The sequence below is a fragment of the Artibeus jamaicensis genome, unplaced genomic scaffold, assembly GCF_021234435.1.
Source record: "Artibeus jamaicensis isolate MK-2021 breed Jamaican fruit bat unplaced genomic scaffold, CSHL_Jam_final contig_402, whole genome shotgun sequence".
Classification (NCBI taxonomy): Eukaryota; Metazoa; Chordata; class Mammalia; order Chiroptera; family Phyllostomidae; genus Artibeus; species Artibeus jamaicensis.
In genome coordinates, this window is record NW_026521818.1 from 7,102,888 (window position 1) to 7,129,740 (window position 26,853).

General features: G+C 46.0%; 1 protein-coding gene across 7 annotated transcripts in view; it reads right to left on the reverse strand.

Moving 5' to 3' along the window:
• Positions 1 to 26,853, reverse strand: part of MCC (MCC regulator of WNT signaling pathway) — a 417,242-nt gene that overhangs the window by 156,063 nt on the left and 234,326 nt on the right. Inside the window, exons 1-2 of one of the 7 annotated variants that reach the window (XM_053665305.1) lie at positions 25,694 to 26,010; positions 25,389 to 25,517 (exon numbers count right to left, since the gene is read on the reverse strand). The exons of the other annotated variants lie outside the window; for them this stretch is intronic. Of the exons in view, the coding sequence (XP_053521280.1) occupies positions 25,389 to 25,400 (12 nt within the window). The 5' untranslated portion in view covers positions 25,401 to 25,517; positions 25,694 to 26,010. Of the gene's footprint in view, positions 1 to 25,388; positions 25,518 to 25,693; positions 26,011 to 26,853 lie in introns of those variants that run through there. 7 annotated transcript variants of the gene reach the window in all.

A 26,853-nucleotide genomic window follows, 5' to 3' on the forward strand; every position in this document is an offset into this window, starting at 1 on the left:
TGTGAGTGTCCATAAAGGCATCAAACTGTTCATCTTTATCTACATGTAGTGATCTCCTGTACACAGCCTTCACCATCTCCCAGCATTCGCCATTGTAAGATCATCCATGCTGACACAGCAATATTAATAGAGTGTTCATTCTAACTGCTTCCTCTTCTTAGCTACAAGCTTAAGGAGGTGTCAGTTTTAACGGCTGTATGGTATTCCCCCAACATGACGATTCCATAGTTTGGCAATTCACCAGCTATGGAAGTCTCAGCCGCCCTTACTTTGTTGACTGCTGCAAACACCGCTGTGGTGCAGACCGCTCTGCTTGCCCCTGTGCTCACGAGGAGCATCTCCAGGACACGCCTGGCCGTGGGCCTGCTCGACTATCTTCCTCAGGAAGCTGCCTAGATGCTCTGCTAAATGGTGGTGTGTCCTGGTGTGCGAGAGTGGCTATTGCTTCTCATCCTCGCTCAAATCGCACAATTAGACTTTAATTTTTGATAAATGGGCAGGTGTGAAAACCTTCCTTTAGTATTTATTTCCACTCACATTTCAATGTGATGGGGAATGGCGCTTTCGAGTCAGAACCCTGGCTTTGCATCCTGGCCCTGCCTTCTGTCGTGCATGTGACATTGGGAAGATCCTGAGCTTTGCTAAACGTGGGTTTTCCTGTACACAAGAAGGTGGATGTAATATTGCATCTTCTTCAGAGACATCATCATTAAATAAAATAGTACTTAAAGTACCTAATACAATATGCCCGGCACATCACGAGTGCTCAATAAATGTTAGTTGCTATCACCACCACCCACCACCACCACCACCACCACCACCACCACCATCTTCATCAAAGGCAGTCTCAAAGTAAAAGCCTGCCCTGTAGGTGTAAGCCCATTTCTCAGAGGGCAAATCTGAGTCTGGGGAGTTGACTGGATGGAGCCTCCAGGACCACTCTGACTTGCTGGAGCAGAGCCGGGACTCAGAGGAGTCCACGCCCACAGCCTGCCCGTCGCTGTGCTGGACTGCCTCGCACACCCCTGTGCAGCCAGGCTGCACCGCACACGGGATGCAGCAGAGTGGACTGAGCACACGGGGCTCCAGTGCTGGGGGTGCGGTCAGAGGCTGGAGGAGTCACAGTTTAGGCTTTGAGAGGAGATGTACTTTGTGTTCCAGGGCACAGAGGAGCACTCTGAAATCTCGTTTGAAAACTCTAGCCGCTTTTTTATAAGCCACAGTCTTAATTAAACAGTTACCTTCAAAGAGGCAGCCCTGTAACCACGACCACCAGCACCAGCACCACTGCAGATGGTTCTAATGTTGCCATCCGAGGAGCCCAGGCTGCCTTCCTTGCTGCCAAGGGGCCTCTTCGTCTGCTGAGACTGTGGCCCGGAGGACCCACCGGGGCCTGGTCTACTCAGTCTAGCCTCCTGCAGCCTACCACCCCTCCTCCCAGAGTCTCTGTGAGCATCAGCCTGGTGTTCGAGTGCCTATAAAGTCCCCAAGTTTCCTGTCTAGACAGCTGCTGTAACAATGCTGGCCAAACTGTTGTTGTACAGTGATGTAACCCCACAGTTTACAGGTCAGGTGACAAGACACGAGAGAAGCACGCATCTTCTGCTCGAGTTTTCGAGGCTGCTCTAGTCACGAAGCAAACGAGAAGTCCCTGGGTCTCCATTGCCAAGTGGAGCTAAGCAGGCTGTATATAGGAAAGGCTGATGAAAACAAACAGGGCTGGCAGGTAATTGTGTTTTCCTTGATCCAGGCTCTCTGGCCAACCTGGCAAGGGCACAATACGGTGAAAAAGAAAGGCTATAAAGTTTCTTCAACATAGGAAATGAAGTGATGCACTGCACAAGGAAAAGAGGAGCTTGGAACACAGAGCGGAAGTGGCTTTAGATGGAAACAAAGAAAAGCCCCCAATCCGGGCAGGAAAACCTGTTCATGAATCACAGCAAAGAGTGTCAAGCTAGTCAGTACTAGCTCTCCCTTCAGCTGATAAAACCATAAGACTTAGGGTGGGGCAGGGTGAATGGCGGACACTGGAACAATAATAATACTTAGCAGGTCATATCCAGTACAGATATAACTTAATAGTTCGAGAACTAAGGCATCTAGAGATGTACCAAGGCTGTGCCGAGGAACCCGGGGCAGGGGCGAGGGGAAGCGTGTAAAAGCACCGATTCCTTTCTTGGGGGTCCTGTCTCATTCTGAGAGGTGCAGAAAAACAAATTGTTCCTCACATTTCAGAATGAAAACACTTCTTGAAAACGAGCCCCGTCACTGAACCATCCCTAGGGCCAAGTGAAAGTACCGGCGCAGGAGAGGGAGAGGAAGCAGAGGCCGGAGCTCCGCGCCTGCACACAGCAGGTGCGACCGGGACAGCTGGTCCTCTCCAGATTATATTAATAGAGTTTTAAAAGAGCAGAAATCATCAAATGCAAAAATTACAATCGCCTCCTGTTGGCATTATCCGTCACACTGCTTTGAAGCTCCCAAATGTCACAGAGCAGAAGGTGGAGGCTGTTTCCCTGCCCCTGCTCCTGATGTCATCCTAGCCAGTCAGGACAAGTGTCAGAGTAGGGAGGCTGGCGGGCCCCATCAGCCTGCACAGGCGCTTTCCACACAGTTTCTGACCCTCGTTCTCTGGGCATCTTGGGTTTCAGGAAATTCTCTTCAACAGTTCACCCCATTTTCAGTGCCCTCTGCCCCCCACTTCAGGTCAGCTGCCGGCTTTGCTTCCACTGCTCTTCTCTCCCCTGTCCCTTCCGAGGAACCGGGAATCCGCTCTCTTTTGTTAACGTGTCTCTTTATGCCCTGGCACATGCAGAGGCACTGGTGGTCCTGGGTGAGTTTTCCAGGCCACACCGTGAGGAACTGAAGCCTGTCCTGAGTGTAAAGTCCTGGAATCCAGAGTGCACCCACGGCCGGGTCGCCAGCCTCTGCTGGAGCCAAGGAAGGAGGGGCAGCTGGGACAAAGAGGGTGCCTGTGGGAAGTGAAGGTCGCAACCCCACGGCTCCCTGACCCCATGACCCCACGGAGAAGCAGGCAGGGGACTCGCTGGCGGTACTTCTCCTTGAGCTTCACTTCTGTGCACATGAAGGTGAACAGCAGGGAAGCAAGGCCACAGGGCTGAGGATGGGGCACCTTTTTTGTGTTTGTTTTTCATGTGACAGTTCAAGCGACACACTTGAATGCCAAGAGTAACTAAAAAGAGCAGCCTGCTGGAGGGCCCTGCGTCCCTGGCGGGGCACTTCCTGCGGTGTCAGGCCCCTCGCGACTCTGCCCCCAGCACTGCCCACGCCTGAGGCCAAACACTAGATCAGGGCACCCTTTGAAAACCTCTTCTGACAGGCACTGTTTGGAGAGCTTCCAGTTCAGAAAAGAACCTTCTCTGGGAGACTTTGTTGTCCATGACAATAAACCACGAGAGGCAAATTACTGGTCTTCCACTAAGACTTTTTTCCCCTTCTCCTGAATGTAAGACTGTCTTTTCTCTGCAGAAAATTTGTAAGTTATGGGGAAAAAAGGCAAAAAACAGTTATAGTCCCAGCCTCTATTTACAGTTTAGCATATACTCTTTGCAGACACTCACGAGTGAGGGTTCAAGGCATGCGTGGGCTGCGGGGTCAGGTGGAAATCTAGTGCTGACACATCTGACAGTGTGATGCGCATTCAGCCATTTATGCTTACGTGTTACTTACTGCAAAAGTAAGAGAGCTATACCGCCTTCCCCACAGATTGTGAGGACTGAGAAGGCGACGCAGCAAAGCACAAAACACAGTCTGAACACAGAAACACACGGAAGCCGCTACTAAGGTACAGCAGACAGTCACCAGAAGAGCTTCTCATGCATTTAGGCTCTGTGTAAGTTTCCTATGGCTGCTGAAACGAATCACCACAACCTTCCTGGCTTATGACAACGCACACTTATCACCTAACTCTCCTGGAGGTCTGTGTCTAAGATGGTTTCGCGGGGCTAAAATCAAGGTGTGGGCAGGGCCAGGCTCCTGCTGGGGGAGTGGCTGCTTCCTTGCCTTTTCCAGCCCCTGGTGGCTGCCGGCACACCCTGGCTCCAGGCCCCTGCTTCCATCTCCGAGCCAGCAACCTTGCTCTTCAGATCTCTCTCTGACTCCGATGTTCTGCTTCCATTCCAACCTTTCTTCTGACTTCCATCCCCTCCTCGAATTTTATAAAGACTCTTCTGATAATGTTGGGGGCACCTGATAATCCAGGGGAACATTTCCACCTCACGATTCTTAACTGAATTGCATGTGCCAAGTCTCTTTTATCATGTAAGACAGTGATTTTCAGCCCCTTTTTATCTCATGACATAAACTAATTGCTGAAATTCTGTGGCACACCCAAAAACATATTTTATGATCATCTGACAAAAAAAAAAGGTGTAATTCTGATTCATTCATAGTGGATGGCTATTGTGGAGTTGGCTGCTGTTGTTTTTTTATTTGACAATCCAAAAGAAAAGAGGTCCATGCCCCTGACTAAACAAACAGGTATCGCATGTTTTAAGAATTCTGTGGCGCACCAGGGTGCCATGGCGCACCAACTGGACACCGCTGATGCAAGGTAACATATTCTTACTTCTAGGGACTAGGACACGGATTCTTGGGGGGGGATGTTCTTCAGCTTACCAGATGCTCTTACTATATTAAGCTATTTGGGGATGGTAACATGAACTGTTAGAAGTATTTTCTCCAGTTTTTATAAATTATTTCCATAAAAGTAACATATTTGCTGTCCAGCCCCATTGCTCCATTCTTTGGTCACTTCCCCCACTGAATTTAAGCCTAGGACTCCTTTCACGTCCAGTTGCGCTAGTGTTTGTGTTCACGTGGGTGTGTCTGTGTGTATTTTACTCAGTGTTAAAAACTTCACCAATACAGAAACACATCAAGGAAGAATAAATCCTACTTTTCATAGGACACCACCGAACAGCGTGGCTGGGATTCACTCCCCCAGAGTTTATGCTCCTCAGTCACACACATGCGTGCATTTCCACTTGTGTAAGGGGCCCATTTGTACCCCTCGGTCTCCAGTCCAACTAGGGTTTACTTTAGTGAATGCTGTACAACGAGGAAGTCCTCCTCTAATTTGTTTTTCTAAAAAAATGATTAAACAACGCCCTACTTCGGTAACGTGTGTTCTTTTTCTATGAACGCATGTTTTGTGGACTGTTCCTGTCTGCTGCAGTCACCACACCTGGGGATCATCTCTACCTGCCGGTCGGCCTTGCGTTTGCAGGCACCGCTTGCTGTCCACTGGTGCAAGGTGCACAGGTACAAAGTAGCACTCGGGCAGAACGAGCCAGGGTCCAGAGGGCTCGTTTTGTAAACCTGAGGACATTTAAATGACGTAAACGTCCCATGTCTGGTTTTATGGTTGGGGAAAAGAAAAATGGTTATATTTGATGAATGAACACATCTGCCCCAAATTTGTCACAGAGAAACTCAGAAATCCTGCAGTAGTGCATGATGTGAACTTATCTGCTTGTCACTCACTTTGGCATCTCCAGAGCCTTGCGGGATTCTTAGTGCACACACTTGAGAAACTTCTGTTGAATGAGTGGGGAAAAGAAGTCCAGCACTGGCCCAGAAAACAATCTAATGCTACTTGAAAGGCCTCCTGATGCCATCCTACTCACTAAGACGATTTCTGCAATCTTGAATCCCTCATCAACAGTCATTTCTGGAGGATCCACTGTGAAAATGAATCTAGATGCAATGCAAAAAGCAAACAAAATAAACTAAACCTAAGCCCTGACTGGGTGGCTCAGTTAGTTGGAGCATTGTCCTGATTTGCCAAGGTTTGTGGGTTCAATCTGCAGTTAGGGCACATAAAAGAATCATCAACCAAGGATTGCATGAATAAGTGGAACAAAAATTGATGTTCCTCTCAAAAGACAAACAAACAAACAAACAAACAAACTGCCACAAAAGCACCCGTGCAACTTCAGGGCAGGCCTCACTTCCCTGCTTTCTGTGGCAACGTCACAGCCAGGCCAGTAGTTCCATCACTGGGAGCAGTGACATTTAACTCTGAGTGAAACCAGGTCATCCCAGCTAAGAAGCACCTGTACCTGTTCCTAGGCTTTCCAAGGGCACAGTGTGGACTAGGCAGATCAAAGTGTTGGTGAAAGGGAACAGCAAAGGAAGCCAGCTCCAAGATCCAATGTAGATCACACTCGGTATGAGGACAGGGGCAGGTCTCATGAAGGCATTGATCAATAATTGTCCCGCGGCAGCACGCTTGGCAGAATGTGCCCCAAAGCAGGGGCTGGCAGCGCTTCCCACCACCACCCAGACCCGGCACCGAGTACCAGAAAGACAGAGCACCTCCGCCGGCACTCACTGCTAGACAGCGAATCATAACAATGAGAATCCAATGAGTCTCCCTTAGAGAATCAGACTCACAATCTGGTTGGAGCCAGGCACAAACAACTGTCCAAATCAGTCTGACAATTCAGAGCAGCCCCAAACACATGTTCCCTCTCTTTGTATGACAGGAAGGTCACACTTTCTAAGTGCTACCACACCCCTGTAACGCGCTTTGAATTGCAGGTGCAATTCATCACCTGTGTATGGGCTCTCGGGCCTGAGGTCACAGGCCTAAGAAAGGGAGCCTTTCTGACATCACCCCAGTATGCTTAGACGAAATGGGCTTCGGAAAAAAAAAAAAAGAGGATGGAGGGTGCAGGGAGCATCCAGACACACATGCCAGGAGCCATTCCTGCCTTTGGGATGTATGCTGACACCACTGAAAAAATTTCATTCTTAAAAACCCCTTTGATCACAATATTCTCCTAAATACCCTTGGCAGCAGCCTACCGCCTACGATCCAATGCTAGTGCGTGGCCTCAGAAGCTCCCTGTCGGGCCCCTCCTCTCTTTGCAACTCCTTTGCTTCTCCACATGTGGGTCAAACTGGTCAGGTCACAGCTGCCTTTTGCTGCATGTGTCACTCCTTCTGGGAGAAGGCCATTTTCTCCTCCAGATACTGAAATCCTATCATCCTTAAAGAGCTTGGTCTCATTCATGAGATATACCCCCCCAACCCCAAGCAGCCCAGGCAGAAGCAGATGCCCCTCCTTTCAAATCTTTACATGCACCATTAATTTGGCACATACATACCCTCTTTCACTGCAGTTGTTCCTGCACGTGAACCAGCTCTCCTCCTGGTGGCATAACTATTGGTGATGCACATAAATTAATTTTGTTCTTCCTTTTCATCTCCCTTGCCCTCCCCCAGTACCCAGTGCCAGGTCTTATAAGCAACACTAGCTGGATAAATAGCCTTCCTTTTAGACATCAAGCTGTGATACCATAGTGGGGATACAGTCATAAACTCCAGGGTCCAGTAGGCCAGGCAGGTGAGATACAAAGGAAGTAATTTAGGTAAACATTAGGGAGTGGTGGGGTCTGTGGTAAACTGGAAAGAGTATGCCACATTTACCAATGGGCATGTGCTTCTCAACTCCTGCATTCATTGCCAGGAGGGAGTGTGGGTACCATGTTGCTCAATAACTTTGTAAGAAAAAATTTAAAATGTGAATTTTTAAGCTAAATATTTTGATGTGTAAGAGCTGTGTACTAATGCTAATTAAAAGAATACACAAATAGAAGTATGTCTGTGGATTCCAGTTATGAGTGTAGGGCCTGGAATCTAGAACCTCCACTAATTTTGCCACTGCTATTTAAGAGTGCCATCCTGCATGTAGCACTGAAAATAAAAGACAGTCTCTGTCCTCAGGGAGCTTGAACGCTGGCTGTGCACACAGAGCGTATATATGCTGCAACAAAAGCAAGAAGGGGCAGCACAAGTTGATTCTGTAGAAATAGGACTTCGGACTTGAAGTGAGAAGGTTTGCTCGGGCCACGGGGTTACTGTGACGAGCTTCTTTCATATGAATAGGGGTTCTCCTTACACCTCTTCCAGCAGGTGGGAGGTCTGATGCCGTGGACTGCAGGGGATGGAGCCCATCTCTTTTATTGTTACCTACTACTTCCTGGGTCACAGCAGGCCACAACAGTTAGTGATGACACCAAAAAGTGAGAACTCACTATGCAATGTGTGTTAAGTACTTTATCTCATTGGTTTAAGAGAGAAATGAAATAAAGCACGTTTCTTTCCATTCTCATAGCAACCTTCCTAGGGAGTCTTGCTATGGTCACATTACAGTTGAGGAACAGGGGGGAGGGCATTAAGTAATCTGCTCAAGGTCACGGAGCAACTGTGAAGCCAGAACTTGAACCCAAAGCCGTAGACATCAAGACCTGTGCTCCTGATGCACTGGGCTGTGCTGCCTTCCATAAACCTAGGCTGAAGGAGAGGTGAGGGGTCCCATGAGGAGAAAGTAAAGGTGTGTCATCTGAGTTCTGAGTGTCTCAATGGGCTGGTGGAAATGCGCAGATTTCAAAGGGCAGAAGGACTGGCTGCTGGCCATGCTGTGAGCCAGAACTAATTCAGGTAAAAGGAAAGTGGGTGCGCTCACAAGTCTGGCATAAAATAGGTCCCCTACCAAATATAGAAATCATGTCACCCGTATAACGTGATTCAACTTATTCATGTCTTTGCTGGTGTAATTATTTGAGTTGAAAAGGTTCCTACATCTCCCTCCTCATCGCCCACCCCCCTCCCTGGGCTGCGTGACAGCAGGGGCTGCTGCTTTATTTTTATCTTCCCCTGTCGCCTGAGCACCTGACACCAGGAGGTGCTCAGATATCTTAAAACAGAAGAACCACGGAGAACTCAGGTCTTCTCTAGAGGGGAGTCAGGGACTACACCGTATCCTGGCCAACCTTTTAGAAATGTATGGATGTGACACAACTGTTTCTGAAAGAAAACAACTTGCTTGAGACTCTGAAAGAGGCTACGCTGGGTTGGGCAGGCAGGACTGCACAGGCTGAGATAAATGTTGTCACATTCTGGTTTCTGTGTTGGGGGTGGGCTCACAGTGTCAGCTGATTTACAGAGATAGGATGGATGGGGGAGGGTCCTGCAAGGATCGACGATGAGTATGGCAGAGACCAAGGACCACGGTTACCCAGTTCTGTGCACCTGAGGTCCAAAATCTAGTAATGAACGAAGCCACAAGACATACAGAACAGGAGTAAGGCCCTTCTCATACAATCCAAGACACAGGCTGTAGTAATGTAAATCGTCAAGTTTCAAAGCAGCGTGGGTGTGGTTTAGGCACGGACTTCCTGCACCTGGATCAGGAGACGCTCAGTCCCCTGAAACTGGACACAAAAGTGCACATGTGCATATTTTCTGAGAGGACGGTTTAGAGCTTTCAGATTCTTGAAAGAAAGCATTATCTAACGAGAGTAAAACTTGTGTTCGAGAAGGAAGGGCGTGGCAGGAGCCACAGGACAAAGTCTCAGGGTGGCCCTGGGGGATGGTGACCAGTGGGCAACCAACTGGGGCCCCAAATGGCTGAGGAGATTACTCCCCTGTGACTGGGGACCTCCTGAAGAAAATGACAGATGGTACAGAGAACAACGGCATGACAGCTGGCCAAGGCGGACCCCGCCCTCCCCTCGCCCCAACTGCTAAATCACACAGGAACAACTAATACGATTCAAATGTTCCAAACTTCCTGAAGACGGTTCTGAAACCCAAGGCAGGCATTTTCCTGGATTTCTCTTCATAAAAGTCATTGATCTTTAAAGATAGATGTGGACATGGACATCAGTTTGGGAATGGACCAAGGTGAACAAGTTTTAACGTGAAATTTGGGAAATGGAGAAAGATACCTCAACAAAACAAAACCTAGCTACAGTGGAAGACAATGAACACAACAGGCTACCAGAGAAGGGGTTTCAAACTCACTAGGAAAAAGTAAAAGGGTGATAGAATATCATAAAAAATGCATAGCCCATGGGCTGTAAACTTTATGAACCTGAACTCATGAAGAAAAGCTGACCTCATACAAATACAGCCTTGGTGGAAATGATCTAACACCAGGAAGGTGTGCAATGAAAGCTGTCCAGAGGAGGTGACAGGACAGCAGTTGTGTCAAGTTGACAACTTTATAGAGCAGAACCCTGTGTCGCTCTCAGATACATCACTGACTGTGCCCACAGGTCCCGCCTCCACTCTGTTAGGATGCAAAGGACTACCCAGAGCGGGTGGCAGCAAGGTTCCTTCCTGCACCGAGACTGAGTGGTTCAAGATGTTCTCACATTCTTAACTTCCCGGTTCCACTTATTTAGGCTAGACCTTGGGTCTGTACAGCAGACTGAGCTGATAAGGGAAGCCCGTTACTCATTTCAAATTTATAGAAACGATGGATAAACCTTAACAATTAAAAAAAAAACAACATCATAAGCAAAAGGTTCAACTGCAAGAAACAGAGGAATTTCAAAAATAGAGCAACAGGGGGATTAAAGCTAGACAGCACCCCCACAGTGGGTACCAGCAGTGAGGCCTGGAGGCCCTTAGCTGGCGGGGAACGGGTGCTGTGCTCCAAGAAGCCAGGAGCAGAGGAGGCCTTTTGTATTTGCATTTCCTCAACACTAATTCAACTGAGTACTAGACGAAGGGCTAACATTCCGTACTGGATAATCTGCAGGTCATGTGGAGTATGGCGGCTTATTGGAGAGCAAACATTTAAATTCTATGTCAAACCATTACACATGGAGGGAAAAGCTTCTAATCTAGCTCTCTAAATTTAAGTTGCCATCACCAGTACTTGGATCTCAAATTAGAAATGACTGGCCCACGGCATCTAGCGTGCTGCCCCCCTGTAATGTAGGGCCCTGAACTTGATGGGGCCCTACTCCATGGATCCTTGTGGATGATGTACAAAATCCAAGAACCAACTCACTTTTGTATTTCTTCCCAGTTATGAGTGTTGCTAAACAAACTTCTTGCATTTCAGAGTTGATGCTATTGCCATGCCCTCTCTCTCTTTTGTACCTTTTATTAAAACCTGAAAGGAATTTAAACCATGTTCTGGAATCATACTCCAACATTTAATTTTTTGGTGCTCCTTTACTTCAAAGCAAGTAATTTAATTATGCAGGAAGGTTAGTTTCGTAAAGGTTCATTAATGCCCAAGACACACATTCCTTTCTCTTTAAAAGGGGAAAGTCTTATCCTACTAAAGGGACCGATTAAACTAAGCAAGTTTTTACACTCAGGCTAATTGAGACCAGGGGAGCCAGGAATGAAATGATTTCCTGACGGGCCATCCAAGCAACATGCCAGCAGACCGGCTACAGTCACTGCAGCCAGGAGGGAGGCGATGGCAGCAAGGAATGACCCCCACCCCCCCACCCCCCCGTTCGCTTCATCTTTCCTCTCTTCCTTCCCAGTCCTCACTGGCTGCCAACATAACCAATTAAACAGCAAACTTTCCTCGCACCGCGAAACAGGCTCTCCTTCTTTGCTGACCCTGCACAACCTCTATCCTCTATCACTAACCTCCTCCCCCTTTCACTGAAGCCACCAAACAGCTGCTGCCTGCTTCCCTTGCCTCGGACACCTCAGAACAACCTGGGATTAACAGAAGTCCATGTCTGGTTTGCACAAGAAAACAAGAAAGGAGGAATGGGGAAGAAGCTCATAAAATAAAGCAAACCCCGGTTTTGCCTACATGCACACGTAGCTTCAAGAGGAAATGGTTTTTTACTAGTTCCTTAAAAAACAAAAACAAAAATCTGCCCCGTCCAAGCAGGCACTTTTTATTCTAGACCTGCCAAAATCAATTCTCCAGGACGGCCACGCTAGGCTGGGGTGGCGTCGGTTGGCATTCACAGTTCCAGCCACCACCAACTTTTGATCTTTTCTTTGACAGGACAAACTCTGCGCACACACAGAGGGGCATCAGCCGTCTAAGGCTGGGAACACAGCTGACGGCAGTGTATTAGACCACGACATCTGCCCCGATCCGCTGCCCGCCCGCATGCCTTCCACCCCAAATGCCTTCCACTTTCCCTTCATCCCCAGTGCAGATAGAAGTTTGCCATTTCTGTACTTTTTCTAATGGTACAGAAGCTGCAGACTACCTGTAAGGCACCCACGAAAAAAGGGTGACTTAATATATTTTCTTCTCACCTACTTTAACAAATGCCTGCTCACTGACCAGTTTAAATGTAACTTATGCCCATCTAGAGAAACGGCACCTGACTGCAAGACTAAGTAAAACATCCACAATTTCCTCTTTTCCCTTTCAGAACTTTGGGGCACCAAGTCAAGGTATCTTGGAGTAACCACCCCTCTTCCCATCTTGTGTAAAGAAGCCAACACTTAGGACCAGAGGCTGAGTCCCTTATGTCAGCTGGAGCCTCCTCCCTCTTTCATGCCCGGGGTCTGCCCAGGGCTCTCACTGTGAGAGACAGACCAGCTTTTCAGGTTCCTACCTTGTCAAGTGCTGTTATCCCCCGAGGCCAGCATGGAGCGGAGTCTTAACTAACCCAAGGGTGTGGTACGGTGGTGGCAGAGTCCAGGGGTAGGTCTCGCTGGCCGCCCACCCCTGCAGTAGCCTTTAAATGAACTCAGTGACTCAGCGGCCTCCCCTTCCCCCCACTGGCCTCCCACCTCACTCCTCCCCATCGCAGTGATGGCCATGTGACAGCATGTTGTCTCCACCGAGACTAATCCTGTATCAATAAGAGCTCTCAGCACCACCCAGAGCAGATTACTCTGTCTCTCAACCACTTTGCTGACCGTCCCCAGGGGCCAGATAATACTCCCCCAGCACACGTACTATTTACAGAGGAGTTGTGGACATAAGCCGGATCACTTGGTGTGATGATTTCACTTCTAAAGTCTGTGGCTTTAACAAAGCAACTGGCGGCTAGCATTCAACCACTCAACCAGGCACTGTGCAAGCCACCGGGAGGAGAAAGCTGCACTGGATTTTACACAGACGCAGTGACCAAAATTACTCTTGAGTTCTATAACACACCACCATGGGAGAATCCTGTCATGGTGTGAGCCACCGCCACCACCAAATCAAAAGATGACAAATAAAGGCTAAAATTAAATGAACTTGAAAATGCCAGATGTGTGAGTTTTGCTATGGGATTCTTTGCCATAGGCACGGCAACATGGCGTTATATCCTCAGATCAATTCAGACTAAGTGTGATGTGTTTTTTAAGAATGCTAAGATAGTAACTAAAATTGGTCCTTAACCAATCCAGTCTAAACTAATTCCTAACAGAGATAAATTAACTAAAATGGGTAGGAGGTGCTAAGAAACCAAATGGAACACACACTCATCTCCTCCACTTTCCCATCTTCACCGACAATTTCTATCCTGTCCCCAAAGTACCGCAGCTGGCGCAAGAGAACACTGGTCTCTGTCCACGGGCTTTCTGAGCAGACAACATGAATAAAGAGGAATGAGTGTAAAACCTACAAACTGTCAGGGAGGTAACTGGTGTTCCCAGGGAACACGTGTGCCTGGCGAGAAGGTATTGAGGTTTCGAAAGAACAGTTTCATTAGCATTACACACAAGAACAAGAATGCTAGGCCACGTGAAAGATCACCACAAAGGATTGTTTTTCAGCTCGGTTACGTTATGAAGCCACCTCAACAGAGCACAGCCGCTGCACACAAAGCTCCCTTCCCTAAAAAGCTCTACTTCCTGATCTTGAAAGTTAGGATTTTTAATTCTAAAACTGTGACGATAGCTATTAAAAATGTCAACCTCTTTTCCTTAGAAATGTAGTGAAATGAGAAGATAGGCACCAAGTAAAAATTTACTTTTATTATTCAAATACTTGAAAGGTATTCAAGTCTCTGAGGGTGCTTCAGAGGGTGCTGCCCTCTGGGCAGTTCTGAGGGTGCTTTGGAGAACATCAAAGAGGAAAGACTGCGGGGGAGGCAGCTGATGGGGCAGGGAGGTGCAGACTGTGGGCTGCACAGACAGCGCTTCCAGACAGAAAAACAGGAGAGGAAGGCAGAGATGTCGAGGATCCAGGAGGAATTAAAGAGGATTCATTTCAAAGTTGCTTGCTCTCTGCCCCACAATTCTAATTATTACCAGAGGGGAGGGTAACTCCAACTACTTTCTGACTATACCATTTACAGTTTGTCAGATATTAGACCTCAGATCCAAGGTATATTCATTTAGAAAATGAAATTAAATTCAACAAATGCATGTGGTTTTACAGGCAACAATGAATAAATGCAAACATGCAATAGAGAAAACATACAAATACCTAAAATGAACAATGGAACTGTCCATAACTGACTTTACCCTGAACACAGGACAAGGCTGAACAGGGAGTCTGGGGGCTGGTTTATGGTTTCGCAGACAAAGTGCCGGAGAATTCCACCACGAGGGTTCTTCCCACTCGTGGTTAAGGAAGCAGACAATGCAAATGCTGGTCACGGTCTTTTCCATGATTCCCTTTCTCCTGACTGCGCCTTACGAGCATTTTCCTCAGTGAGTCCCTACAACCTGATGTATTTTACGCTGGTGAGATGAAGGCACTGCCTGAATATTTTACAAAAAGAGCTGGCCCTGTGAGTTGGGAGAGGAGGGACTGACAGAGAGAATTATCAACAGCCACAAGTGCATGGGCAAGGAGGTTAACTTCCGAGGCTCAATTTCCTCCGCTGTACCTACCCTGCCTGCCTCAATAGGACCCACCCGGTGCCTGTACGGTTACAGAGGTGAACGCAGCCTTGCAGCATCCAGAAGGCGGACTAAGCAGGATGGAGAAAACGAAGCCTGAGCCCCGCCCTGCCATGTCCATTGTGCACTTTCCTTCCCCTTCCAGGCTCATCTGTAAAATGCGGGTAGTCTTTCCCGCACTGTGTACCTGCCCATGTCAACATGAAGCTTCAGCAATGCATCTGCAAATACACATAACCAAAGAGAGATGCTACTGGAGGGCATATTCTGATCAGTCTTGAAGGGCTTTCTACCCAAAGACTGTATATTTGAAAGTATAAATAGTTCTAAAGTTGAAAGGAAGTCGTAAGAAAAATCTTTATGATGTAATGTAGGAAAATATCTTATTGCTGTAAATAACAGAAGTCTAACAGTTTCAAATCAATGGATTAAGAGTGAGAGTGTAGAGAAACAATGAGGCTACCAAAGGGGGTGGTAATAGATCATTCTTCCAAATAAGACTCTTGAAGCCAGCACCAAGGGTGTTAATCAGGAGCCAGAGTGGGGCAGTGCGCAGACCAGACTTGCAACCCAGCAGTTCTCTCAGACCCACCCCACAAATGCACATGGGGACGGGGCCTCTGTTGCTGAGCCCGAGAGTCTGCCTGGCCCCTTTGCCAGCATGGTGAAAGCCGGGGAGCTGGCAGTGAACACCGTGTGACCAGCAACATCTACACAACTGGAAAACTCAATCCTGCAGGACTGCTCCAAACACCTAAGTTCAGAATGACAGGTCACTCACTGGAGCTTAGAGTCATTCAGTCCAAATACCCTGTTTTGTGGACAGAAACTGAGGCCTGGCAGCAAGATAAAGACACTTCCCCAAGAAAGGTAGTATCCAAGCTCTGCTGAGCATCCTGGCCCCAAGACTCTGCACCCAGCGTACACTCCACGAGCCTGCAATGCTTTTTTCCATCTAAGTGGAATCCCCACTGTCTGCCCAATTGCCAGTATGTGTATTCACATCATCATATTTGTTCCCTATGAGTCTGACTCTGTTTTGCTTGTTAGATAGAAAGCAGGCTGAGGCTTCGGGGCGTTGGGGCTGAGAGTGTGGTGGAAGGATTGAGCAAAAAGAAAAAAAAAGAAAGAAATGAACACGAACAACAGTGCAGCGATGGTCGGCGGAAGGGTGTGGGTGGATGTGAAAGAGGGTATAGGGGGATAAATGGTGATGAAAACAGAAAAATTAATCCATTTTAAAAGAAGACTTGTTCTCTAGTCTTTCCTTAGGTCAAGTATTTTCTAAATATTTAAATATTTCAGGTCTTTTGAGGAAACCTAGCCTTGAACCATTTTGAACTTGCAAAATAGGTAAGTTAGGTCATTAATTTACAAATCCTTCTTTTACACAGTTCCTTTCGGTGTTCATAAGTTCTCTTTCATTTGATCCCTGTAGCAGCTCTGTGCTGGTGATAGAGGCAAGGCAAGGACTGTTTTCCCAGGTTATGTGGTGCTCTAGAGGCTGAGCAACTGACTCATCTGGTATCAGAGCAAAGCTGAACCAGGCCTTCCAGCCACAATCTTGGTCCTCCTTCCCCTTTCATTCACATTAAGAGCCTATAACACACCAGGCAGGGTGGCTGAAGCTAAGGGGACAAAAGCAGTATAAAACAGAGCTCAGGTTTTCGGGGAGCCGGCATCTAGTGGGCACACACAGAGGTTACAGGGGTTAGAGCGTTAGAATCAGACAGACTCACAGTGAGACCAGACTGCACTATGTGCCGGGCACACAAGCCTGGCAAGCTGTGGGCGAGCTTCCGTAAAGTGCAGTGTCCTCATCTCACAGAGCTGCCTCGAGGGTTAAATGAGATAACAGATGAGAGATGTCTAGTACCGGTCTGGTTTATGGTAAGCATCCAATAAGTATTCCATGTTTTCATGAATGGTGACACACTGTAGTGGATAGGGACAGGTGAAGGCCATTACTGGAGCAGGGTCTGGTGACGCCCACCCTCAGTTTGGGAGACAGTTTCTTAGAGCCCTCTCTAATGAAAGGGTTTGCCATACAAAAGGATCCTCCTTTCCATCTGTCCATCCGCGCAGTTATCCAGCGCCTCCTGTGAGCACAGCACTTGACAAAATGGTTCTCTGCAGGGATCCCTTGAATAAAGAGTTTTCCTGAAACACTTAAACATGAGCTCATTTGTAAAAGTTGCACTCACAGGCTTTTCAGAGTTATACCTACTGGGAGAAATGAGGCATATTTGTGCTCCATTCTGATCCTAGCCAGCGGTAACAACTTAAGAGATATACACCTCTCACAAAACCTCAAGAAAATGACTTTTGTTCACAGCACAAAAGCTACTCCCCCAAAGGCCACAGGAGAGAGATGCCTGAATAAGGACCCTGCTCTCCACAGCAGAGGCAAAGCCTGGGATATTGGAGATTTCGATCGTGTTGGACTTCGCCTTTCATTGAAGGAAAGAATTTACCCGGACAAATGTTTACTTATGGGTAATACCTGCTCACCAAAAGTAGCGTAGACAACACTCCCACCTGTTCCACGTTGTGCTATGATTTCAGCTTCCTCTCCATTCGTACCTTTCAGCTCACGTCCCTGTGAGCCCAAGGAGCAAATGTGGATGAAGCAGAGATGTGGCCAAAATGAAGGCCTAGGAACTTTCTTTTGAAAAAGGGAAAAAACTTTTCCTACTAAATATAAAAGAAAAAAAGCCACTAATATACAGGGTTTGGCAAAAGTAGGTTTACAGTTGTGTGCACATGAAACAGAGTTTATTCTTATATTATTACTTCTTGTATTACTTTCCATACAAACAACTGTAAACCTACTTTTGCCTCACCCTGTATAATAATTCATTTGCTGGATAATTTGTTCAAATCAAGTCTTTACATGGTGAACTTTAAAAGAAGAAAGTTGGCATCTATCTGTCCTTCACCCCAATTGACAAGACTAGCTCCTTTGTACAATGTTCCTTAATCTTATGCAGAAGGAAACTACCACCCTTCAAGAACACCCAGAGCTATTTATAGCTGTCCCCTTGAATGGTTCTCCCCTGTCTCAGTCTGCTGCCCTGTGTGAAAGAAAGGAAGGAAGGAAAGAAAGGAAGGAAGAAAGAAAAGAAAGAGAGAGAGAGAGAAACAAACATTGAGTCCTCTCATAATATTTTTTACAACTTTCTTCCAATAGATTAAGTTGGGGTAAGACTTTCATTCTCATCTGAAATGTGGGGGTGATAAAAACTGGCAAATAGCAAGTTTTTCAACCATAAAAGACAAATACAGTTGCTGTGATGTAACACAAACCTTTCAAATTTACTAGTTCACCTAAAGAAATAGAATGCTTCCCTACTACTTTACCCACAGGCAACATCACCAAAAACATGGCCACAAAAATGCAGACATGAATTTCTTAATGCTCTTGTATATTATAACTCACTATAAAATTTAGAGACTTAACAGTGAAGTCAGATCCTGAAGCCATTCTGAGGGGTTAAGAGAAGTGGTATACTTATTTGTTTGTTAGTTCGGTTTGTTCATTAGATTCTGCACAAGAATAAAATCATACGGCATTTGCCTTTCTCTGACTGAATGGCTTATTTCACTTAGCAATAGAGGCAGACTCGTAGACAGGGAACAGGCTGACAGCTCTTGGGTGGCGGGGAGGGTTGGGGGTGGAGGGATCAAAAAAAAAAAAAAGGACTCGTGGACACAGACAACAGTGTGGTGATTGTGGCCGGGAGGCGGGTGGGTGGAAGGGGAAGAGGGCATAAGGGGGGTAAATGGTAATGAAAAAATATACAATTAAAAAATCTATTATTAACCAATGGATTGCGGTTCGACTCCCAGTCAGGGCACATGCCTGGTTGCAGGCCAGTTCCCAGCAGGGGACGCATGAGAGGCAACCATACACTGATATTTCTCTCCCTCTCTCCTTCCCTTCCCCTCTAAAGATAAATAAATCCTTTTGAAAAATCTATTATTAAAAAAAGAAGAAAAGAGAAGCAGTACACGTACATTTCCTATAGCATTCTAATTTCATCCAAAGATAGATCCTAAAAATACTTCAAGAAGTGGACTTATACAGACTGCCTCCTAAGTTACCTTCCCTAAAAGTCATCCCTCCCAAGCAAGGTTTTTACAGAAGCTGTAAAACACAACGAGACTATTCTGTGCCAAGGGTCTGGGTTTCCTGACAGGCTCTTACATTCCAAGATTGACGTTCTCATTAATTCATTAATTCATGCATACAAAACTCATTCTGATTGTAGGGAATACTTGACATGTTTACCTAAAGTCATAAAGAACAGACTTATTAAAATGCTTCAGAAGTAGAACAAGTAAGGCTTCAAAAAATTTCATTCCCAAAATATTATTGCTCCCAATTGTCATATATCAATGGCTCCCCAACCTGTCACGCTCGGCCGAGGCAATGCAACGGAACAGCTGACTGTGCCTCTGGCAACTCCACTGGGTTCCTCCAAACACAGCCCATAACAACTACAAAGGAAACAAAGATGACAGAACGTGCACATGTTATTTCTGACCTACCCTGATTTCCTTTAGGCTTTGGGCACATGACCACCTTTACAGCTGTAATAATTTTACTATAAACACTCAGTACAGAAATTTCTTCTGGGAAGGAGTTTTATATTAAATTGTCAAGCAAAAAAGCAAGGTATGATTTTTTTAAATTTAAGGACAACATTGCACTCAGAAAAGGAAAGGAACTTCTTTTCTTAAGATTTTATTTATTTTTAGAGAAAGGGGAAAGGAGGGAGAAAGAGAGGGAGAGAAACATCAATGTGTGGTTGCCTCTCACACACCCCCGACTCCCTTGGTCTGCAACCCAGCAACGTGCCCTGACTGGGAATGGAACAGCAGCCCTTTGGTTCTCAGGCCGGCACTCTATCCACTGAGCCACACCAGCCAGGGCAGGAGCCACTTTCAAACATTAGACTGTAGTTCCTGGTGTCCCTCAATCTTTTGACACTCTTCTTCCATGGTTATTTTTGTAGGGAATCACATCTACTTCCCAGGGTACCGCATTTGGTCAGTTTCCACATTTGCCTCACCTACTCTTTGAAAAACAAACAGGAAGTTTGGCCAAAAAACCCCACATCCAACCCCCAAACAAAAAAACAAATTCAAAAAAGGGGGGTGTAGAGCTATAATGCCTTTGTTAAATTTATAAATGGGTATGTCTAGAGTGATATTTTGTTGCTGCTTATATAAATATTGTCCCACCCTAGCCGGTGTGGCTCAGCTGGTTGGAGCACCATCCTGCAACTGGAAAGTCGTGGCTCTGACTTCCGGTCAGGGCATCTGTCTAGGTTGCTGGTCTGATCTCTGGTCCAAGGCACAGAAGAAGCAACCAATCAATGCTTCCCTCTCACATCAATGTTTCTCTCCCTTTCCCTCTCCCTTCACCTCTCTTTTAAAAAAGCAATGAAGCAATGTCCTTGGGTGAGGATTTAAAAAAAAAAAAAAAGGATTTCTGGTCAAGGTGGAGGTATAGGTACACACACTTTACCTCCTCACACAACCACAAAAAAAATTACAACTAAATCTCAAAACAAATGACACCCAGATTATGGCAGAAAATCGAACAGTATAGAAGTCCAACAGCCAAGGATTTAAAGAGGCTGCATTCATCCAGTGGGATAGGAGGGGTGGAGTCATGGAGACAGGCTGAGAAGTACGGAGACTCAGTGTGCTATGGAGAGGCAGTGGTGGTGGCAGAACAGGTGGTCCCACATTCACGTTTGGTAGATAAAACTTGGAAGAGACACCTTGGGAGTGAGTGCTCCCAGCTCCAGGCCAGACCACACAGCCCAGGTTTGCAGAGCTGAGAAGATAAATCCCCATAACTTCTGGCTATAAAAACCAGTGGGGGTTGGGACAATGGAACAAACTGCCTGATTTTCAGGAAGCTCCATTTAAAGGGCCCCACCACCAACTCTGCAAACCCACCACCAACTCTGGGATTCAGTACCACGGCAACAGCTGGAAGGGTGCCAGCGCATACAGGGAGTGGATGAAGTGACTGGAAACGGTGAATGCAGGGCAAACTTCCAGAAGCCAGGCAGTGGCACTGTCCCCTCCCCAAGCCCTCCCCCGACAAACAGAGCCACAAAGCAGTGAAGCAGGTTGCCCTGCCTTGGTGATTACCTAAGGTTCTACCCCACATAATTTACAGGTGCCTCTTCTACAATACGCCATGCTAAGACAGGGAGTCAAAGCAGCTCTACCTAATACACAGAAACAAACACAGGTAGACTGACAAATTGAGGAGACAAATAAAGATGGCTGGAATAAAAGAGAATAAAACCCCCAAAAAAGAACTGAACAAAACTGAGATAGCCAACCTATCAGATGCAGAGTTCAAAACACCGCTGATCAGAATGCTCAAAGAACTCACTGAGTATGGCAAAAACAGAAAGGAAGAAGTAAAGGTTACACTAAGTGAAAAAAAGAAAAATCTACAGGGAACCAACAGTCAAGACAAAGAAGCTGGGGCTCAGATCAACATTTTGGAACATAAGGAAGAGACAGGCATTCAACAAGAACAGAAAAAAGAATCAAGAATTTAAAAAAACAAAACAAGGATAGTATAAGAACATCTCCAAATGTGCCAACATCCAAATCATAGGGATGCCAGAAGGCGAAGAGAAAGAGCAAGAAACTGAAAACTTATTTGAAGAAACAATTAAAGAAAACCTCCCTAATTTGGTGAAGGAAATAGACATACGAGTCTAGGAAGCACAGAGAGTCCCAAACAAGTTGGACCAAAGAGGAACACACCAAGACACATCATAATCAAAATGCCAAATGTTAAAGAGAGAATCTTAAAAGCAGAAAAAGAAAAACAGTTATCTACAAAGGAGTTCCCATAAGACTGCCAGATGATTTCTCAAAAGAAACTTTACAGGCAAGAAGGGCTGGCAAGAAGTATTCAAAGTGATGAAAAGCAAGGACCTACGACTCTGTCCAGCAAAGCTGTCATTTAGGATGGAAGGGGAGACAAAGCGCTTCCCAAACAAGATAAAGCTAGAGGAGTTCATCACCAAACCCTTACTACATGCAATATTAAAGGGTTTTATTTAAGAAAAAGATCAAATCTATGAACATTAAAATGGCAAAAAAAAATTTTCACAACTATCAACAACTGAATCTAAGCCAACAACCAGAACATGAACAGAATCATAAGTATGGAGATTACCTGAAGGGTTATCAGAGGCGAGGAAAATGGGGAAAAGGTGCAGAGATTAGTAGGTACAAAATAGACAGGGGGATGTTAAGAATAACATAGGAGATGGAGAAGCCAAAGAACTTATATGCATGACCCATGGACAGGAATTAAGGGGGGGATGGCTGGAGGGAAGGGTAATACCAGATAGAAGGGGGGCAAAGGGGGGAAATTGGGACAATTGCAACAGCATAATCAATAAAACATATTTTAAACAAAGAAAATCAACTGTATCCATGCTTCCATATGTTGGTTGTTGGAAAGGATGCTGCAATGAACATAAGGGTGCATATGTCTTTTCAAATTAGTGTTTGGAGTTTTTTTTGGATAAATACCCAGGAAGTAGAATTGCTGGGTCACATGCTAGTTCTATTTTTAACTTTTCCAGGAACCTCCATACTGTTTTCCATATGGCTGCACCTTCTAGATACAGTCTCCACCTGACTTTAAAGACAGATGGTTGTTTTTTCTTTTCTTTTTATCACCACAATTTGACCTACCCTATTACTTCCATTAGGCTCTTGCAGCACATATTTTGGCATTAACAGAGAGAGAAGCTAGGGCAGGGAATGCGGGGACAATGCTGTGCTGGGAAGAGTGAAGCTCTACGCTTTCAACAGCATAGTAGAGCATTCTCCTCCCCCTGACAAGTGACTGACCAGGAACTCAACGGCATCTCAATGCACCTTCCTATAATTTGCCCATATTCTCTCTTCCTCCTCCCCAATGCTCTCTCTTAAATATTTACTTAGTGTTTCACAAGAGTCTGGTGTTCTGCTAGGTTGGGTGAGTGTAGTTTAGAAAATGCATGTGAGGCCTCATCTTTTTTTTAATTTTTAAAAATATTTTATTTATTTATCTTTAGAGGGGAGGAGAAGGAGAGAGGGAGAGAAATATCAATGTATGGTTGCCTCTTGTGTGTCCCCTGCTGGGAACTGGCCTGCAACCCAGGCATGTGCCCTGACTGGGAATCAAACCGTGATACTCTAGTTTGCAGGCTCGCACTCAATCCACTGAGCTACACCAGCCAGGGCTGAGGCCTCATCTTAAAACCTTGTATCTTACTCTGGAATATAAGAATATAATGCTAACATCCCCTCTCCTTCACTCAACACACACACACACACACACACACACACACACAAATATTGAGTATGAGCCAGCTAGTATAGCTGATGAACATATGTCCCCAGACTCAGTGTGGTTGGGATTCAGAAAGGGGGTGGGGGTTAGGAAGACAAATGTGGTGAGGAATTTGAAAGTGGAATTTGCTGAGGTAAAAAGAAAGAGGACGTCTGGTAGCACATGTACATCATTACACAGGCAAAAAGGAAGACCTGCCCTCCTGAGTGAACAGAGGGAGAAGGAGAAGCCAAGGTTGACTGGCGCCAGGGAGGCTCCCTAAATAAGAAAATTATTTTCCAGTAAAGGAAAAGTTATGTGAATAATTTATTTTAAAATAGCCTAGCACAGGTGATAGGATAGAGACATGTTAGTGTCTTTTAAAAAAAATTCTCACCCCAGGGTATGTTTTTATTGATTTTAGAGACAGAGGAAGTGGGGGAGAGAAACAGAGAGACAGACAGACAGACGATGTGAGAGAGAAACGTCACTCTGTTTTCTCCTGTATATGCCCCGACTGGGAAATGAACCTGCCACCTATGCACGTGCTCTGACCAGGAATCAAATCCACAGCTTTTCAGTTTATAGGACGATATTCCAACCAACTGAGCCACACCTGCTGGGGGCAGGGCAGTTTGGTGCTTATTGGCGGGGGGTTCATTTTTGTTTTTTCCCTAAGCCTAGTGCTCTGAGATGTGTTAGTTTTAATCTACCCTCTAGGGAACGTGGTCTGCCCTAACCAGGCACACACACTCCAGTATTCTGGAGACGTTTGGCTAGCATTTGAAAGATGCTCACTGAAAGGCCTCAATCTAGAAGCAGAAACTTCAAGCTCTTCACTTCTCTCTCAACACTAAGGGCTTCATAAATTAGCTCAAGGGAGGTCAGAAAAGCTTTCTCACTGGTGAAATTAGTGATGCTTAAGATAGGTAAATTGACTAGAAATATGGCAAAGGCACTCCACCCGAGGACGAGATATGAGACTCTGACGAGCCCAACTTTACACTTGACCTTCATAACTCAATTCCGGAACAATCCTGTGTGCAGCCGCTGGCTTCCTGCCACCTGATCCTGACTAGGTTAGTGAATCCTACCCCCAGAAATGTCATATTTACTTAACAATAACTTCTCACTTGAGGCACTATCAGAGAATCTAAAACTTCAGAAAACAGACTGAAGCCCCAGCTGGGTAGCTCGGTTGGTCAGAGCATTGTCCTGATATACGCCAAGGCTGTGGGCTCCGTCCCTGGTCAGGGCACATAGAAGAATCAACCAATTAATGTACAAATAAGTGGAACAAAAAATGCCTGCCTTTCTCTCTCTCACCCCCTTCCCTTCCCTTCTCTCTCTAAAATAAAAATAAATGAAATGTTAAAAAAAGAAAACAGACACGATGACTCTTTTCTGCCAACTTACACAATTGTTTGCATATACAGCAGGGTTTGCAGGACTCTGCTCTTATATATGGGAACATAACTGAGGGACAGACATAAATGCTTCATCTACCACAGCTGTTGGAGGTCGCTGATGTCCACCCCAACCGCACTTGATCGAAAACAACCTAAGTGGCTGAGAAGTCGGCCGGCAGCACACGTGAACAGAGACATTATTTGAAACAAACACATAAAGTCGCTAACATTTTCAGAAGCGTGGAAATGGGAGTAGTGATGTGTGACACACAACTGAAAAACCGAAACCACACACTGCGACGGATTTTCATTAAAAGCAGAACCTAACATGAAGAAAAGGTCAAGTATCTACAATTTTTAAACTCATACGATACATGGCTTTTCTAAGACAATGTCCCTAAGAGACTATGAGATTCTGAACAATTTTAGAAAGAGTACATACATACAGCTTAGTAAATGCATTTTACTAAGGCCTGGAAATTAAAAACTGATGAGTATTTGATAAATAAACCCTATCACGTTTTTCCATAAGAGTGCATCAATACATAAAATTATGCTGGCATCTAAATTATACCTATAACCAATCTTTATCGATTCACACATATACAACATATACTTACCCAGCGAGAAAAAGCCAACCCCCTTTCTCTGCCAAGCAGCATTTCCTTCTGGCTTATCTCAAATCCCTCCTGTCTGAACATGGACAGTTATTGCTGACAGCAACCACCGGGCAGAGCTCTATCCCCTGACCCACTCCAGGGAAGACCGCGGAAAAGGCTTCAAGCCATTCTTGGAGGGCAGTCAACTGCCACATGTAGCCTGATCTTCTAAACCAAAAAAACCCTCCCGCACTGCAGTCGGCTTTGCTATAATGTTAGCATCCTCAGTTTACACACATGTGTACACACACACACACCCGCCAAAAAGTAAACCTCTAAGTATAACCACCTGTGTTTTACAATGCCAATATTCAAACAGAACTCTTCACCATTGCTGGCAACATTTATTACTACCTGCAACGTCATCCTCTCAACTCCCAGCCCCTTACGCCAAAGAAATGAGAAACTGCTCCTTCAACTCTTCACACACTGCATGCCGAGACACCGTGCAGGACACAGAACTGGATGCAATCTGATTCCAGCCTGCCAGGAGTGTTGAAGGAGACATTTCAGTACCCTGCACAACTTCTAAGGGGTCAGCCCCTCTAACCATTGCTGAGGTGGAAAAAAGCAAAACCCCCCCCCCCGTTACAATGCCTTCACCTGCCCTCCCTCCTACTGGGGCCCCCCTTTCCCGCCCAGTTCTGACGCTTCCTTACCTCTGATGGACTCCAGTCATTTCCATCTTTCCTCTGAAACGCAGCTTCTCTGTGTGGGTGTTTCTTCTTCCCTCTAACACAAACTTGTTTTTCTCACAATTTAAAATTCTATTCTGCAAGGCTTGCATTCCAGTGAAAATGTCCCTTGACCTGTACTTAGAATAATCTAGCCAAGACTGTTTTCAAGATTGTGATAACTGAAAATGCTGTCATCGTGGGCCGTGTCACTGTTTCAGCGTTGCCACTTTTTCCTGGGGTCTCTATCGCACTGCCAACCCCACAGCTCCCTAACCCTCCAATGAAGAAGTACACTCATGGAGTAGGAACAAACATGAAAATAATCAGCGTCCTCTGGAGCTAAGTTTAGCAGGCTAATAAAGTGTACCACGAGGTATTAAAATACTAAACAGCATGTGAACACTGTCGTGCCAAGGAAGCTTGGAAGAGAGAGAGAACAAAGTCTGATTTGTAGAAGCCACGTGAAATGTAGAGATACGGCCTCACAATATTCACGGCTTTTCAGTAAATGCCTACGGTGACCATGGCCCTTCAGGGAGTTCATAGCAAGCAGAGTCCTAATAAAAACATTTATAGTCATCCAAGGAGAACAAAAACGTAACCTGAAGAATTCGAGGACCCTGAAGGAAAGAGGACAGGCTAGCTACACAGACCAGCTGCCCATGGCCTTGACAGCCTCCTGTCCAAGCATGTCCCTCCAATGAAGGAAGAGGCCAGGGGAGGTCCTTTCAATACACAGAGACGGGATGGGAGCTATGGCCGCGCTCAGAGGTCCTGAAGAGGCCTGACTAAAAAGTAGGGCCGGTTTCTCATTCCTGACACGTGCTCTCTTTCATACACACTCACAGCAGACCTGCGCCTTCCCTTTGTTACCCCGTCACTCACAATTCTGTGACTCACTCGCCAAAAGCTTCTCTGTCAGGAAGAGGACACACCAGCTAATCTGCGGGCCCTTTTGAGTGCTAAAGCATTTCCCAGCAGGGTGTATCATTTATTTTCTTCCCCTCACTTCCTAGATCCTTCTCATTCCCCAGGCACAAAACACAACACAAGGGACCCAGGCAGCCAGGTTGGAATCTGGCAGACAGGCGTTGTTTTTTTGGCAGCGGTGATGTTTCTCATGTGTCCACTCTCCAACCCCG